General features: G+C 40.5%; 1 protein-coding gene across 1 annotated transcript in view; it reads left to right on the top strand.

Moving 5' to 3' along the window:
- ZNF875 (zinc finger protein 875) overlaps nt 1-18,005 on the top strand; it is a 26,428-nt gene that overhangs the window by 3,173 nt on the left and 5,250 nt on the right. The window contains exons 2-3 of the mRNA XM_040634410.1: nt 6,842-6,968; nt 9,761-9,856. Coding sequence (XP_040490344.1) covers nt 6,842-6,968; nt 9,761-9,856 — 223 coding nt within the window. The remainder of the gene's footprint in view (nt 1-6,841; nt 6,969-9,760; nt 9,857-18,005) is intronic.

Genomic DNA, 18,005 nt, shown 5'->3' with positions numbered 1-18,005 from the left:
TGGGGGGAGAGGCAGAGGGAGAAGCAGGCTCCATGCTGAGCAGGGAGCCCGATGCGGGGCTCCATCCCAGGACTTTGGGATCATGACCTGAGCTGAAGGCAAACTCTTAACCGACTGAGCCACGCAGGTGCCCCTATTTTTAACTTTTTGAGAAACCTCCATACTGTCTTTCACAGTGATTACACCAGCTCGCAGTTCCACCAACAGTACAAGAGGGTCCCTTACAGTTTGGGGGAGCATTTAACTTATTCCCAATATTTTAATTATTGTAAATTTTGCTTCTATGATAAATTCTGTGCATGAAATTCTTTTATAGATTTGTATTTATTCTCACAACAAAAATATGATAAGGTGAGTTGAAATGACCATTTCAGAGCAGTGGGGACTCACACCAGTTGGAGATTTGGAACTCTGCCTGTTCTAAAACATTTGATCCTTTTGATTATTTCTTCTGTTTTTGAGGCCCCTTCTTCCATTGTGACGTCTACTTTACGTTTTGCAGTTTTCTTATTTTGCTTTTATTGTCACACTGTGCAGTTTTACATCCCCAGGGTAGACCTGCCAGTGCGGATCTTTTTCTTTTCTCACGTGAATGTTTACAATAGTGTTCTGGTTGGTTTCTACATGTTGATATGGTCCTTTGCTACCCACTGTGTGTCTCTGTCATCCTCATTTTCCCCAAACATTACAGTAACATCACTTTTCTGTTCAGAAGCCCTCCTTCAGTGACTCACAACAGTGTCTTAGATATTCAGGACATGCCTCATTTCAGATTTATTCATTTGAGAGAGAGAGAGAGCAGGGGAGGGGCAGAGGGAGAGAATTTTCAAGTAGACTCCCTGCTGAGTGTGGAGCTGGTCTAGGGGGCTCCATCTCATGACCCTGAGATCATGACCTGAGCTGAAACCAAGAGTTGGATGCTTAACTGACTGAGCCACCCAGGTGCCCCAGGACACTCCTCATTTCAAACATATTGTCCTGTTTCTGACATCATGTTCTCATTATTAATTCTGAAAGTATGTTTATTGCCAACACAGTGGAGTCATCTCATATATACCTTTAACTTAGATTAATGCATTTTTTAGGAGCTTGGCTGGAGAAAGGAAGAAAAATAACTGTTCAGGTCATTCAGAGGAATCTATCCTCTTTTCCGTGTAATGACTTCAGGCTCAGGAGTGAGAGAAAGATGGGAGGACTGAATCTAATGCCCGCCAAATCTAAGGAGTTTCTGACAGCATGCACATCATAGCAAGTCAAGGATGATATTAGTTGTAAAGTATTTTTCATCTAACATGATATTCCTTTATCAGTATATCAGTTAGCCTCTGATGCATAACAAACCATCCCAAAGCATATTGACTTGAAGCAAAGTAATCTATTAGCACACAGTTTGATAGGTCAGTGATTTTGAGCACAGATGGATGTTTGGCAGGTTTCACCTGGGCCTGCTCATGTTGCTGCAGTCCGCTGGCAGTTTGACAGGGGTGGGATGACCATCCATGCATGATGGTAACAAGCTAGTTGATTAGCATACTTTGGTTCTTGTTTTTTTTTTCCCCATGTGTCTGTATTTCCCCTAAATTATGCTTACAAACTGTTCAGTTGCTTCTTTAGCTCTTTTTTTTTTTTTTTGGTTGAGATTTTATTTATTTATTTAAGAGAGAGTGAGTGAGAGAGAGATCACGAGCAGGGGGGAAGGGTAGAGGGAGAAGCAGACTCCCCCCTGAGCAGGGAGCCCAATGGAGGATTTGATCCCAGGACCCTGGGATCATGACCTGAGCCGAAGGCAGATACTCAACCTGCTGCCCTAGCTCTTCTCTTTCTATAAGTTCTCATACGTAGCTAGAGGCATCTAACTGAAGGCTTTAATGGGGTTCCTGGAAATCTCGTTAGCCAGATCTGGAAATCATTAGGTATTTTTTTCTGTTTTCCAAGTTGAGTGCAGGCGACAGTGCTGCGAGCACATAAAAGGCATGGCCTTTCTCAGGCTGCCCTAGTGGTTTCCTTAACCACTTTTCCAGCCCCCACTCACAGTTTGTTTACTACTTTTCCCACTTGTGCTGCTAACCTCTGCTGTTCCTCTTCCCACTGCTAATGCCACATGTTTTCGGTATTTGTGAGGGCACGTCATTTCTATTGACCAGTTCAGCTTAAAACAAAATAACTTATTCATTCACAGTTCTGTGGGTCAGCAGTTAGCACAGTCTGTTGGCACAGCGGACCGGTTCTTCTCTTGGCTTACCTGGGTGTAGTCATGTGGCTGATGTCAGCTGGCTGCTCAGCTGGAGCTGGATGGCCTCATGTGTCTGGTGGTTGACAGGCTGGTCCGCGGAGGTACTCAGTTCTTGGTTCTCTGTGTGGCCTTGTCATCAGGCAAGCTCAATTTACTTACATAGTGGCCTCCAGGTTTACTGCACAGAAAGAAGCAAGGCCAGCCCCAAACCCAAATGCCTTCCAAACCTTTGCTTGCATCATGTTTGCCGATGTCCCATTGGCTAAAGCATGTCCCATGGCCAAGCCTAGCGTTAGTATAGGAGGAAAATGCATAAAGGGTAGAAAAAGAGAGGCATGATTCACGGGGGGGGGGGGGGGGAGAGGGTGGTGGCCATTGCTGCAAGATTGGATGTTATACCTTTTGGCTACAAGCAGCAGGAAACCCCACGTGGGTAGTTCTAAACAATAACTGAGCGCACATGAAAGAAAGTCCAGAGCCAGGACACAATTTGGGGTTGGTCCTCTCCCTTCAAGGACTGGGGTTCTTTCATTCCTCCACTCGATGCTGTTCACAGTGTCAGCCTCATCAGGCTAGTTCCCCTCACAGTCTAGGATGTTTATTATTAGCAACTTTAAGTCTCACAACAACCCTAAAATGTAAGTCATATTATAATACCCATTTTTAGAAAATTGAGACACAGAAATGTCAAGTTACTGATGCAAAGTCATGGGAAAAGGAGGGCTGTCGTTTGAACACTGTCTCCAGAGTGTACTTTTAGCCCCGTGAGCATTTCTTGACTTTTCTGTGAATCAGAATCACTGAGAAGCCTTGTTAAAACAGATTGCTGGGCCCCACACGCTGATTCAGTGGTTCTAGGATGGGGCCTGAGAATTTGTTCCTCAGAGAACAAGTTCCTAAGGGATGCTGGTGCTGTAGGTTCAGGGACCACGCTTAAGGCCAGTGCACTAAACTCTGCTGCCTCTGTTGGGTCATTTGTGCCCACGTTTATGAGCATTAGGAAATGTATTGGCTCCAGATTACTCCATCTTAAAAATGTAGAGGGATCCAGCAGCAGGCTACTCTGTCTTGTTGGTTCCAGTTGGCCACAAATCCACTCTTCAGCTGACAAAGGGGTAGGTGACTTTTACAGCAGTCAGGCCTCGCCTTGAGTTGGCTTTAGTGCCCCCAGCTGCTAGCTCAGTGAGAGAGGTTTGGAATAGGTCATGGAGAGTCATCCACTTAGTGTTTCCATATCCCCTATGTGTGTGGTTCTCAGACAAAGAAACCATGGATTTTTTGAGAGCTGTAGGAATACCAGTTGTGTTAAACATGTTGAAGGAACATAGGTTGGTCTCCAGTGTAACTTCTTTGTCAGAGATTTTCTAGGTATTTGTGAGTGTGTGTGTGTGTGTGTTCATTTTAAGAAGGAGTTGTAAAATCAAATCACCACAGGGACTAGGCAGATAATCTGAATGAATGAATAGTCTTTTCTCTTCAGTATTTAATTATGAGAAGTTTCAAACCTACAGAAAAAAGTATAAAGACTTTAACATTGACTCACATACCCACCGTCTGGATTCAACAATGAATATTTTGCTACACGTGCGTTATCACCTATCTAGCCACATATACTCTCATCTACTCATCATGTACACTCGTGTACTCATCAAGGGTGTTACCCAAATATCACCTTCAATGCACAGTAGAAGATAGGATTTTACATTCCTTTGGCCTTTCATACGCTCTGCAGTCTGCTACGACCTGCCTGCTCTCTTTTTCAGCTAGCCACTTTTCAGTCCTTATTTCCTCCCATCCCAGACATCTTGTCTGGAGTGCCCACCCCTGTTCTTTCTCCTTGATCCTTCAAAATCCTGCCTGCCCTTTACGACCAAGATCATACCTTCTTCTCACAAAACCTGCTGTGATCTCTCTATCCTACAGTGACCTTTCCCTTTTGAGATTCCTCTAACCTAGTGATTTTAAACCATGCCTGGACTTAGGAGCCTTTAAAAGTATAAAAGCCCTATCCCCAGAGAGTCTGATTTTATCCATTTGTGGAAAGACCCAGGAGTCCATAATTTAAAACACCACAGTTAATTTTAAAGTACAGCTAGAGATGAGGGGTGAAACCATAGCTCTCAGTCATCCTGGCTATGCTTTATTAATAATTAATTACTGTGGTGGAGGGCTGGCCTCTGGGATTGCTATTACTATAGGCAGGGGGCAAGTTGGGGTCCTGTTTTAAGGCCATTCCACAGCCAGTGCAGAACAGTTGTGCTGGTAGGGTACAGGAAATTTAGGAGAGGGTCCCCTGAGAGGAGAGGGCACAGCATGGAATTAGTTTGGGAGACACAGTGTCATCCCTCAAGGAGGAATGGTGTTCTGAGAAGGGATGCACAATCAAATCACCAAAGGGACCAGGCAGGGAGCTAAATGAAATGGGTAAGGTAGGAGTTGCAGCCATCTGCCAATAGCATACATGGGCTAATGGACCCCTAGTGTGAGTCACCTTCAGCCAACTGTGGCCCCTGCAGCAATGCGAAGCCCAGAGTGGTCAGATTTATGGATTTTTTTCAATAGGACTGACAAGTTGATATTTTTATCTGAGATCATCCAACATATAAGTGATATAAAGAAAATGTTTTGTATGGCTCAAACTAACCCTATCTGTGGACTGTGGATTGTGTCCTCTTTTAAAATCTTTTTTTAAAAAAGATTTATTTATTTATTTTAGAGAAAGAGAGAGAGAGTGCATAAACAGGGGGAGGGGCAGAGGGAGAGGGAGAGGGAGAGAATCCCAAGCAGACTCCCACCGAGCACGGAGCCTGATGTGGGGCTTGATCTCACAACCCCGAGATCATGACCTGAGCCAAAACCAAGAGTTGGACACTCAACTGATTGAGCCAAGGAGGTGCTGTGCTCTCTTTTAAAAGACAGAAAAACTGAGGGGCTAGGAAGAATCCCAGAACTGGATCCCTAGGCTCCCTGGGGCTTGGTTTCTGCACACCTCCATGCCAATATACCTCACCAAAACCTTCATGCCAAGGACCATTACATATTCCCACCCTCCAAAGTACAGCTTTCTAGGTAGCAGAAGGCATTTGAAACTGTGTTAGGGGAATAATAACAATAAATGCACATTCAGTTATCTAAAATATTTGACTGCTTAGTGGGTTTGCAGGCTCTGCTTTGGGCACCAGGATAATAACAGTGAACAATGCATATGGAACTTAGAGTCTAGCAGGAAGTCAGAAAATAAAAATGAGTAATGCATTATCTAGAGTTAAGGGGGTACATTAAAGCATAAGAACCTGAGTGAAAAGAAGGGATTTTCATAGAATGGCTAGGGAAGTCCTCCCTGAGCACGCACTGTGTGCAACAGTCCTTTGTCTTGAGTCCTTACATTTACCGACTTCTCTGATCCTCAGCACAGTCCTGTGAGATAAGCACTGTTCTGTCTTGTTTCACAGAAGAAACAGAAGTGCTGAGAGGTTAACTAATTTGCTGAAGGGTACTCTAGTGGGGGACAGTGTGATTTGAGTCCATAGTCTTCCCAACCATGCGCTTGCACTCTTCAGAAGGGATCAGGGCAGTGGGAGTGTGAACAAGGGGGAGGAATGCATCCTGCTACAAAGTATACATATTGGTGGGTACTCACCCCCTGGAGACTCAGCTGCTTCAAGTAGGTAGAGCATAATGCTTAGACCAAATAGGTCTCTGATATTCTTCAAGCTCAGTAAGATGATTATTTTTTACTGTTTAACTTTGTGTGTGTGATGTCTTCCTGTTCTCCCTGCCTAGATTTAAAGCTCCCAATGTGAAAGGACTTGTGTTTTGCTTTCATCCCCGGTAGCAGCTAGTCTAGAATGTTGACAGTAATAGGTGCGTAAATGATGCTGGCTGTATAGACAAAGGAGAATAATGGTGTTTGAACCCTTGGCACTAAGGTCACATAGGGGAAGAAAAAAAACCTCATTTTCTTCTACCTATTTTGGGTTCATTGGCTGGGGCCCTATAAATTAGACCAACAAAAGACAGATCAACAAGAGAAAAACAAACAGAAGTTTATTGACACATGCATCATAGATACACATGGGAGCACTCAGTGATGAGTAACTCAAAGGGGTGGTTAGAACTTGGGCTCATATAGCTTCTTAACAAAAGAACAATAACTTTTTAGAGAAACAACAAGACAAAGGAAAAGGATTTTGAGTTTCGAGGACGGCAAATTGTGGTGGAAGATAGTAGTTAGTAAGGTTTGTTGTGTGGTTCCTTTGATGCCATCTCCTGGCTCATAAGGGTCTAGAGTTGTTTCCAGAGATTAACTTATGTTCTTCCCAGTAGAGCGGGGAGGGGAGATACGTTCACAAATTTATGTTCTGCTTTTAGGCAGATAGAGGGAGGGCAGAGAGCTCTTCTTGTTTCTACTTCTCAATGCCTTTGGCCCAAAATAATCCTTATGCCAAAATGGCATAATTTGGAGTGGCATATTCTGCTACCCTTTATTCACAATCCCAAGTAGGGTTTAGAAATCTCTACCTCCCACAGGGAAGCCTCGTGATGGCTCATCCTGAGCTGTGAACAAGACTAACTCCTGGATGAACAGTGGTGTGTTTTGTGTTAAAGGCATTCGTGGCATTCAGGGATGTGGCTGTGGACTTCACCCAGGAAGAGTGGAGGTTGCTGAGCCCAGCTCAGAGGACCCTGCACTGGGAAGTGATGCTGGAGACCTACAACCACCTGGTCTCACTAGGTAAGGATGACTTCCCTTAGCACTTAAAACCTGCCCCACAGAGTCTTTTCTGCACATCACGAGGAAAGGCTACCCATGAAGCAGCTTCGTCCTAGGGTTGGGCTTAGAAACAATAATCCCCCTCCCTCAGGGGAAATCTGGATTTAGTGGAATTGAAAACAGGTAGATTTCCTCACGTTGCCTCTAACACTACATTTCCACGCCTCTTTCCCAAGGCTGGGGCTCTCTTTTTGCTTTATCTTGTTTGAAACCTAGGTGATTTTCCAAGCATTTGACAAAATACAGCATCCTTTCCTGATTAAAACCCTTCAGAGTGTAGGAATAGAAGGTACATTTCTCAATCTCATAAAAGCCATCTATGAAAAGCCTACTGCAAATATTATTCTCAGTGGGGAAAAGCTGGAAGCCTTTCCCTTAAGATCAGGAACACGACAAGGATGCCCACTCTCGCCACTATTATTCAACATAGTACTAGAAGTCCTTGCAACAGCAATCAGACAACAAAAAGGGATCAAAGGTATTCAAATCGGCAAAGAAGAAGTCAAAATGTCTCTCTTCGCAGACGACATGATACTCTATATGGAAAACCCAAAAGAAGCCACTCCCAAACTATTAGAAGTTATAGAGCAATTCAGTAACGTGGCGGGATACAAAATCAATGCTCCGAAATCAGTTGCATTTCTGTACACGAATAACGAGAACGAAGAAAGAGAAATCAGGGAATCCATCCCATTTACAATAGCACCAAAAACCATACGTTACCTTGGAATTAACTTAACCAGAGACGTAAAGGACCTATATTCTAGAAACTATAAATCACTCTTGAAAGACATTGAGGAAGACATAAAAAGATGGAAAGATATTCCATGCTCATGGATTGGAAGAATTAACATAGTTAAAATGTCCATGCTACCCAGAGCAATCTACACTTTCAATGCTATCCCGATCAAAATACCGAGGACATTTTTCAAAGAACTGGAACAAATAGTCCTTAAATTTGTATGGAAACAGAAAAGGCCCCGAATCTCCAAGGAACTGTTGAAAAGGAAAAACAAAGCTGGGGGCATCACAATGCCGGATTTCGAGCTGTACTACAAAGCTGTGATCACAAAGACAGCATGGTACTGGCACAAAAACAGACACATAGACCAATGGAACAGAATAGAGAGCCCAGAAATGGACCCTCGGCTCTTTGGGCAACTAATATTTGATAAAGCAGGAAAAAACATCCGGTGGGAAAAAGACAGTCTCTTCAATAAATGGTGCTGGGAAAATTGGACAGCTACATGCAAAAGAATGAAACTTGACCACTCTCTCACACCATACACAAAAATAAACTCCAAATGGATGAAAGACCTCGATGTGAGACAGGAATCCATCAAAATTCTAGAGGAGAACATAGGCAGCAACCTCTACGACATCGGCCAAAGCAACCTTTTTCATGACACATCCCCAAAGGCAAGAGAAACAAAAGATAAAATGAATTTATGGGACTTCATCAAGATTAAAAGTTTCTGCACAGCCAAGGAAACAGTCAGAAAAACTAAGAGGCAGCCCACGGAATGGGAGAATATATTTGCAAATGACACTACAGATAAAGGACTGGTATCCAAGATCTACAAAGAACTTCTCAAACTCAATACACGAGAAACAAATAAACAAATCAAAAAATGGGCAGAAGATATGAACAGACACTTTTCCAATGAAGACATACAAATGGCTAACAGACACATGAAAAAATGTTCAAAATCATTAGCCATCAAGGAAATTCAAATCAAAACCACACTGAGATACCACCTTACGCCAGTTAGAATGGCAAAAATAGACAAGGCAAGAAACAACAATTGTTGGAGAGGATGTGGAGAAAGGGGATCCCTCCTACATTGTTGGTGGGAATGCAAGTTGGTACAGCCACTCTGGAAAACAGTGTGGAGGTCCCTTAAAAAGTTAAAAATTGAGCTACCCTATGATCCAGCCATTGCACTACTGGGTGTTTACCCCAAAGATACAGACGTAGTGAAGAGAAGGGCCATATGCACCCCAATGTTCATAGCAGCAATGTCCACAATAGCTAAATCGTGGAAGGAGCCGAGATGCCCTTCAACAGATGACTGGATTAAGAAGTTGTGGTCCATATATACAATGGAATATTACTCAGCAATCAGAAAGAACGAGTTCTCAACATTTGCTACAACATGGACGGCACTGGAGGAGATAATGCTTAGTGAAATAAGTCAAGCAGAGAAAGACAACTATCATATGATTTCTCTCATCTATGGAACATAAGAACTAGAATGAGCAGTAGGGGAAGAAAGGGATAAAGAAAGGGGGGGTAATCAGAAGGGGGAATGAAACATGAGAGACTATGGACTATGAGAAACAAACTGAGGGCTACAGAGGGGAGGGGGGTGGGGGAATGGGATAGACCGGTGATGGGTAGTAAGGAGGGCACATATTGCATGGTGCACTGGGTGTTATACACAACTAATGAATCATCGAGCCTTACATCGAAAACCGGGGATGTACTGTATGGTGACTAACATAATATAATAAAAAATCATTATAAAAAAAAATGAAACCTAGGTGATTTTCCTTCACCAACTGTTAATGTGCTGTTTTCCTGACTGGAGTCACCTTTACTTACTCAGCTCTTCTGAGGAGAGTTCACAATTATAGGTCCTTTGTACCACCCTTTGGGTTTCCCTACGCATTTTGGCTCTGAGTTATGAAATGGCCCCTTGAGCCCATAACCAAGAATCTCCTTGTTGTTGTTTTTTTTCCCCCATGAGCAGAAATTCCATTTTGCAAACCAAAACTCATTTCTCAGCTGGAGCAAGGGGAAGAGCCTTGGATAGAGGAGAGACAACATCCACTGGGCCTCTGTCCAGGTGAGTGTGACGCAGGGTAGATGGGACCGTCTGCAGCTTGGAAGATAGGGAAGGAGGAGGCATCTCTCAGGTACAGGGAAGAAGCTCTTCTCAGGCCTCCTAGGTCATTGGTAAGTCTGCCTGGCATGACCTCCCTTCCAGAATATCATTTTCAATTGAGGGAGGGGCTTTCTTGATTTCCTTGTCTCTTTCCTCCACCAGGAAACCTCCCTTCCTTTTACTTGGCTTGTCTTCTTCATCATGTTCAGTCTTTCCTCATTCATGGGCTTCTTTCTCCTCTCCTGATCTTAAAAAATACACGTATGTTGTGGACATTAAGTCTGCCACCCTTTGGATACTTTGTAGTTTCCCATAGGTGAAACGTAATTGATTATTTCTACCTTTCCAATTCCCATAATTTAAAAAATGTGTTACTCAGTAATTAAGATTACAGCAGGCTATGAATAATTAAAAAAATATGTACTCATGAGCCAGTATCCCAGCTTAAGAAATAAGGCATTACCTAAACAATTGAAGTTCCGATTTCCCCTACCTCTGCACACCCCTGCCCAAAGAGAACTGTTTTTTTTTTAAAGTTAGGGATTTATAAATCTTATGCATAGCCTTTTGCTTTATTGCCTATATATGAATCTCTCAACCATCTATAGTGTTGTTTGACATATTTTTAAACTTTTCTTTAATGTCATCATATTATGTATATCCTCCTGTAGTTTGCTCTCTCCACTGACACCGAGTTTGTAAGATTAACCCATGTTGATACATGTTGTTCTTGTTCATTAATTTTCACTACTATATAGTATTTATTGTATTATATGCATAATTATAATACAATTCATTTATCCATTCTATTTTATTGGACATCTATTTTTTTTTAAAGATTTTATTTATTTATTGGACAGAGAAAGACACAGCGAGAGAGGGAACACAAGAAAAGAGAGTGTGAGGGAGAAGCAGGCTTCCCGCCGAGGAGAGAGCCTGATACGGGGCTGGATCCCAGGACCCTGGGATCATGACCTGAGCCGAAGGCAGACGCTTCATGGCTGCGCCACCCAGGTGCCACTGGACATTTATGTTTTTACCAATTTTGGCTATTAAAGAATGCGACTATTGGGGCTCCTGGAGGGCTCAGTGGGTTAAGCGTCTGCCTTCAGCTCAGGTCATGATCCCAGCGTTCTGGGATCGAGCCCTACATCAGACTCCCTGCTCTTTGGGGAGCCTGCTTCTCCCTCTCCCTCTGCCCCTTCCCCTGCTCATGCACACACACACTCTCTCTCTGAAATAAATAAAATCTTTAAAAAATTGCAACTATACACATTCTAATACATGTGTCCTTGGGCATAGAAGCACTTGTTTCTCTAAGATAGATGCCTAGGAGTAGAGTAGCTGAGTCAAAGAGTGTGTACTTGTTCGTCCTGCCTAGGTAATGCCAAATTGCTGTCGACAGTTGTTTCGGTAGTTTGCAAGGCTGCCCTAACAAAGACTTATGTTTCTGACCATCCTTTGGGTATGAAATGGCCTCTCACACTAGTTTTAATTTGATTAGCATTGGGTTTGAGCATCTTTTCATATGTTCCTAGGTTGATTAGCATTGATATTTCCTCTTCTGCGAATTCCCTGTTCAAATCTTTTGCCTGCTTTTCTTTTTCTTGTTCATTTGCTGAAGTATTTAAATAAATGCTGGAGATGGTTCCTTTGTCTGCTAAATGTATTATGTCCCTCTTCTTCCAGCCTGTGGGCTACCTACTTGCTTTTTAAAAAGTTGTTTAGGGGCGCCTAGGCGGCTCAGTTGGTTAAGTGTCTGCCTTAGGCTCAGGTCATGATTCCACGGTCCTGGGTCCCTGAGCAGGGAGCCTGCTTCTGTTGCTATCTCTCAAATAAATAAATAAAATCATCAAAAAAATAAATAAAAAGTTGTTTAATTTTGAAATAATTTAAGTCTCAGGTGTAAAAATAATCCAGCAAGTTCCCATCTATTCTTTACCCAGTTTTCTGCAATTTCAAAACCAGGAAGTTGACATCAATACAATACTATTCAATCAGCTACAGACCTTAATCAGATTCAGATTTCATCAGTTTTTACAGGTACTCTGTTGTTGTTGTTGTTGTCGTATAGTACTGTGAAATTTGTCACTTACGTGTAGATTCATGTAAGTGCTACCACAGTAAGGATACATACAGAAAGAATGTTCCACCACTACAAAGAAACTCCTTCATGCTACCCTCCCTCCACCCTTAACCTCTGGCAACCACTGATCTCTTTCCCATTACTTTCAAGAATGTTATGAAATTTATCCAGTGTTTTTAATGGCCTTTCATAATAATTTCATAAATTTTAATGTGTTTGGATTTGTCAAACTTTTTTGGTGTTGTCTGTGTGTGTGTCTGTCTGATTTAAGAAGTCCTTCTCTCTGTCAAGATCATAAAGATATTATTTAGATTTTGTCCTTTAAATTAAAAAATATTTTTGCTTTTTACAACTTAGGTCTTTAATCTGTCTGGAATTGATTTTGAGCGTGTTGAGAGATACAAATCTATTTTTATAGATTTCTAAGGGTGTTAAGGAGAGCATGTATTGCATGGAGCACTGGGTGTTACACGCAAACAATGAATCATGGAACACCACATCAAAAGCGAATGATGTACTGTATGGTGACGAAGATATCATAATAAAAATAAATAAATGAATGCATCACCATCAGACTTGGCACCATTCATTGAATAATTCGTCATTTTCCCCAATTTACAATGCCATCTCTCATAATTTGAATTTCAGTATATGCCTGGATCAATGTCTGAACTCTCTGTTTTGTTCCTTGGCTTATGCCTACACCAATATCACGCTGTTTTAATTTCCTATAGCTTTATAGTAAGTCTTAGTGTCTGGGAGGGTAAGTCCTCCCATCTTATTCTTGTCTTTGTGACTTTAGCCCAGTGGGCTTTTACAGTCAGCTTGTCAGTTTCATACGGTATCCTGTCAGGAGTTTGTTGTAGTTGCATTGCCTTCATATATTCAATAATATACATGTATTAATATATTCATTAATTTGGAGAGAATTGACATCTTTTACAATATTAAGTCTTTCTCTTAGTGTTGTGTCTACTTTCACTTATTTATTGAACATCCTTATTACCACCTCTTGCAAGGTTTTATTATGTAAATGTACATCTTTCTTTCTTCTATTTTTTTTAATGTTTTTTTATTATGTTAGTCAACATACAGTACATCCCTGGTTTCTTTCTTTTTTTTTTTTCTAATGAAAGAAACAAGTGTCTTTATTTGCAGACAACCTGGTTGTCTATTTAGAAACACCCTGGTATCTGCAAGAAAGCTGTTTGCACTAATAAGTGTTTGGCAAGATGGCAAGATACAAGGTTAATAAACACAATGAATTGTCTTACTGCATGCTAACAATGAACAACTCTATACAAGTAGCTTAATAAATAGTGTCATTTTTAATAGGGTGAAAAGAGTAAAACACTTTGCTGTAACTCTAACAAAATATATGCAAGTTATACTGAAAACTAAATATTGATGAGAGAATTAAAGATGATTTACATTCATGTAGACATATACCATGTGAGTGGATTCCATGGCCCAGTATTGTTTTGATATCAGTTCTCCCAGATATATATACAGATTAAGTTGCGGTCCTTTTCAAAATTACAGCAGTATTTTGTAGATATTGGCAAACTGATTTTAAAATTTATATGAAAGGCAAAGCAATTAGGGTGTCAAAACAGTTTTGAAAGAAATACAAAAAGTTAGCCGATTGACACTAAATGATTTTTTTTCCTATAAAGCTACAGTGTTTCAATGCTGTGAGGTTTTGGTGAAAAAAAGGGACATATAGATAAGACCAAATAGAGAATTCAGAAATTGACCCACACATATACCATGCAAAAAATAATTTTATGGAGAAAGAGTAGTCATTTCAATAAATGGTTTGGAGGAATTGGACAGCTGCATGCAGAAAAAGAACTTTGAGCTACATAACCTCATATCTTTTACAAAAACTGACTCAAAATTACTCAGACTAAAACCCGAAAGTATAAAACTTTTTGAATAAAATATAAAAATCTTTGTGACCCTGGATATGCTAGAGTTTTTTTTTTTAATGTTTTTTTATTACATTATGTTAGTCACCATACAGTACGTCCCTGGTTTCTGATGTAAAGTTCGATGATTCATTAGTTAGTTCGATGATTCATTAGTTCATCTTTCTTTAAATTTATACATAGGCTTATTTTGTTGCTTTGAGAGTTATGTTTTTAAAAACTAGATTTTTCTAATTTTTTGTTAAAATGTAGAACTAAAATTCATTTCATCATAGTGATCATATACCCAGCAGCCTTGCTGAGTGGTTTAATTAATTCCATAATTTGTCCTGTGTATCTTCTTTGGAGTTTCATATATAGACAACTGTTTCATCTGTTTGTTTTGCCTTTTTTTTTTACTTTGTTGATCATGTCTATTGTATGTATTATGTCTGAACTTCTACTTAATATTTCCTTACAATTCTTACTTTGGGCTTATTTCACTATTCTTTTTCCAAGTTTTGAGATGGATGCTTAACATTATTACTTTTCAGCCTTCCTGCTTTCCTAGTATAAGGTTTGAGATTATACATTTCCTTCTATTCTTCTTCTCCTTCTTCTTCTTCTTCCTCCCCTTCTTCTTCTTCTTCTTCTTCTTCTTCTTCTTCTTCTTCTTCTTCTTCTCCTTCTCCTTCTTCTTCTTCTTCTTTCTTCTTTCTTCTTCAGAGTATATTCTACTAGGGATGAACCGGGAAAATTATTGTGTTTTTTTTTTTTTTTATTTATTTAATTTATTCGACAGAGATAGAGACAGCCAGCGAGAGAGGGAACACAAGCAGGGGGAGTGGGAGAGGAAGAAGCAGGCTCATAGTGGAGGAGCCTGACGTGGGGCTCGATCCCATAACGCCGGGATCACGCCCTGAGCCGAAGGCAGACGCTTAACCGCTGTGCCACCCAGGCGCCCCTAAGATTTTATTTTTAAGTAAATCCACACCCAGCGTGGGGCTTGAATTTACAACCCCAAGACCAGGAGTCATGGGCTTCACCAACTGAGCCAGCCAGGAGCCCCATTTCTTTCTATTCTTAACTCATATTTACAGCTTCTGTTCCATCTCTGAATCCTGACCTGTGGCACCTTGAGCCCATGCGGTTGTGGTATTTCACCACTATTTCTCCACTGCTGTAGTTGTGTGTATTGGGAGTGCTTTGTAGCTAGAAAATTCTAGCCCCTCCCTTTTTATTGCAGCTTTTTTAGTGTGAACTTTTTAGTCCAACCAGCTTCTGTTCACTTCGGGGTGTTTTCTAATGACTTGAAGTAATTATTTGTTGTATTTTATCCAGTTTGTCATTGTTTTCTGCAGGGGATTTTTGTGACCAATTCAGTCTGCTGCCATTTTCAGAAGTAGGCTTCATCCTGTTTTTTTTTTTTAAGGTGTTATTTATTTATTTGACACAGAGACAGCCAGCGAGAGAGGGAACACAGGCAAGGGGAGTGGGAGAGGAAGAAGCAGGCTCCCAGCAGAGGAGCCTGATGTGGGGCTCAATCCCAGGACCCCAGGATCATGCCCTGAGCTGAAGGCAGACGCCCAATGACTGAGCCACCCAGGCGCCCTGTATCCTGTATGTTTTTGACTTGACATTTGGAAATTACTTCAAAATTACAGAAAATTTGCAAAAATAAAAATAGTACAAAGAACCCCTTTATATGCTCTATGTACACACATATGTGTAAATATATATGGCATATATGTTGTTATAAAATGGCATCAGGGGCACATGGTTGGCTCAGTCAGTAAAGCATGCAACTCTTGATCTTGGGGTTGTGAGTTTGATACCTAGGTTGGATGTAGTGATTATGTAAAAATAAAATCTTTTAAAAAATAAATAAAATGGCATCATGAAATCACCTGTTAGTATTTTATATTTGCTTGTGTGCTGTCTTATATGCATGCTCTCCCTTCTCCTTCCCCCTCAGTATGTGTGTGTGTGTTTATGTGTGTGTGTGTGCGCGTGTGTATAGGTTCATATGTGCATGTTTGTTAAAAGGTTTTCTAAGAAGGGCAGTGTTCTCATATAACCAGAGTAGTTACCAACCTCAGTAAATTTAACTTTGATACAGTAATTTTATCTAATATCTACTTCTCATATTGTAATTTTGTCAGTAGAAACAGTAATATCTTTTTTTACTCTCCAGAAAATGATCCCTTCCAGGTTTCAGTAGTGCATTTACATGTCATGTCTATTTAATCTCCCTTAATATAGATCATTTCAGTAACCTTTGTTTGCCTTTTATGACACTGACATTTTAGAAATATACAGCCTTACAGTTTTTTAACAACTTCATTGAGATATGATTTATATACCATAAAACCTAGTTATTTTAAGTGTGCAGTTGCATTATTTTTGGTAAACGTTTATTGTTGTATGATCATTATATTTAACTTTAGAATATTCTGTCATTCCACAAAGCTCCCTTGTGCCCATTTGCATCTATCCCTCCTCCCATCTGAGCTCTGGGGAACTGCTGATATGCTGTCTCTATAGATTTGATGTTTCTGGACATATTCTACAAATGGTATCATAAAATATATGGTCTTTTGTATCTGGCACAATATTTTTGAGGTTCATCCAGGTTGTGGCATGTATCAGTAATCCATTCAGTAATCGATTCCTTTTCTTTTCTTTTCTTTTTTTTTTTTTGAGAGAGAAAGAGAGCACGTAAGTGTGTAGGGAGGTGGGGGTGGGGAGGAGGGGAGAGGGGGAGCAAGAGAGAGAATCCCAAGCAGGCTCCATGCTCAGCACAGAGCCGGAGGTGGGGCTGATCCCATGACCCTGAGATCATGACCTGAGCTGAAATCAAGAGTGGGAAGCTTAACCCACTGAGCCACCCAGGTGGCCTAGTTCCTTTTTATTGCCATATAATATTCCAGTGTATGGACATAGCACATTTTGTTTACCTATTCACAGGTTGACAGACATATGGGTTGTGTCCACTTTTTGGCTATTGTGAATAACGCTGCTAAGAACAATCATGTACAGGTCTCAATGTGGGCATATGTTTTCATTTTTGGGTAGATATGTAGGTGTAAAATTTCTGGATTGTATGATATGTTTATATTTAACTTTTTAAGAAACTGCAAAATTATTTTCCAAAGTGGCTGTACATCTCTATTAGTATTTCTATTTTACATTTCTGTTTTCTATTTTTACATATTCTATTAGCAGTGTTTTTCTACATCCTTGTCAGCATTTGAAATTGTCTCTAATTTGGATTACAGACATTCTAGTGGGTGTATAGCAGTATTTCACTGTGGTTTTAATTTGCATTTCCCTAGTGACTGATGGTGTTGATTGTTTTTTTAAAGATTTTATTTATTTATTAGAGAGAGAGAGTGCGTGTGTGCAGTGCATGAGTGGGGGGAAGGGCAGAGGGAGAGGGAGAAGCAGACTACCTGCTGAGCAGGGAGCCTGCCGCAGGGCTCAATCCCAGGATGCCGATATCATTACCTGAGCTGAAGGCAGAAGCTTAACCGACTGAGCCATCCAGGTGCCCTCTATGTTTTTCTTGCAGTTTGTTGAGCTTCTTGGATTTATAGACTAATGTTTTTCAACAAATTTCAGACTTTTTAGTTGTTATTTCTTCAGACATTTTTTTCTGCTCTTTTCTCTGTCTTCTCCTGTGCATTTCCATTACGCATTGATTGATTTATCTGATGGCGTCCCACAGGTTTCTGGAGCTCTTTGCTTTTCTTCATCTTTCTTTCACCTGCTTTTTCAGTTTAGGTAATTTCTATTGATTTATCTTCAACTCCATTGGTTCTGTTGCAAACCCAAATATGCTGTTGTATCTTCCTAGCAATTATGTAATTTCAGTTATTTTACTTTCTAATTCCAGAGTTTCCTTTTCATTTCTTTTTAATGGTTTTTATTCTTTATTGAGATTTTTGTATTTCTTAAGTTACCATACTTTCCTTTAAGTTTTTACACGTTGTTTCCTTTAGTTCTTTAAATATAATCATAATATCAGCTTTGAACTCTTTCTTTCCCTGTAAATCAACATCTGGGCCACCCAGCAACAGTTTCTATTGTCTGCATTTTTTTCCTCAGTATGGGT

The sequence above is a fragment of the Ursus maritimus genome, unplaced genomic scaffold (genome assembly GCF_017311325.1).
Source record: "Ursus maritimus isolate PB19 unplaced genomic scaffold, ASM1731132v1 scaffold_19, whole genome shotgun sequence".
NCBI classification, from domain to species: domain Eukaryota; kingdom Metazoa; phylum Chordata; class Mammalia; order Carnivora; family Ursidae; genus Ursus; species Ursus maritimus.
Note: the sequence above shows the minus strand (reverse complement) of the source record. Positions and strands in the feature narration are given on the sequence as shown.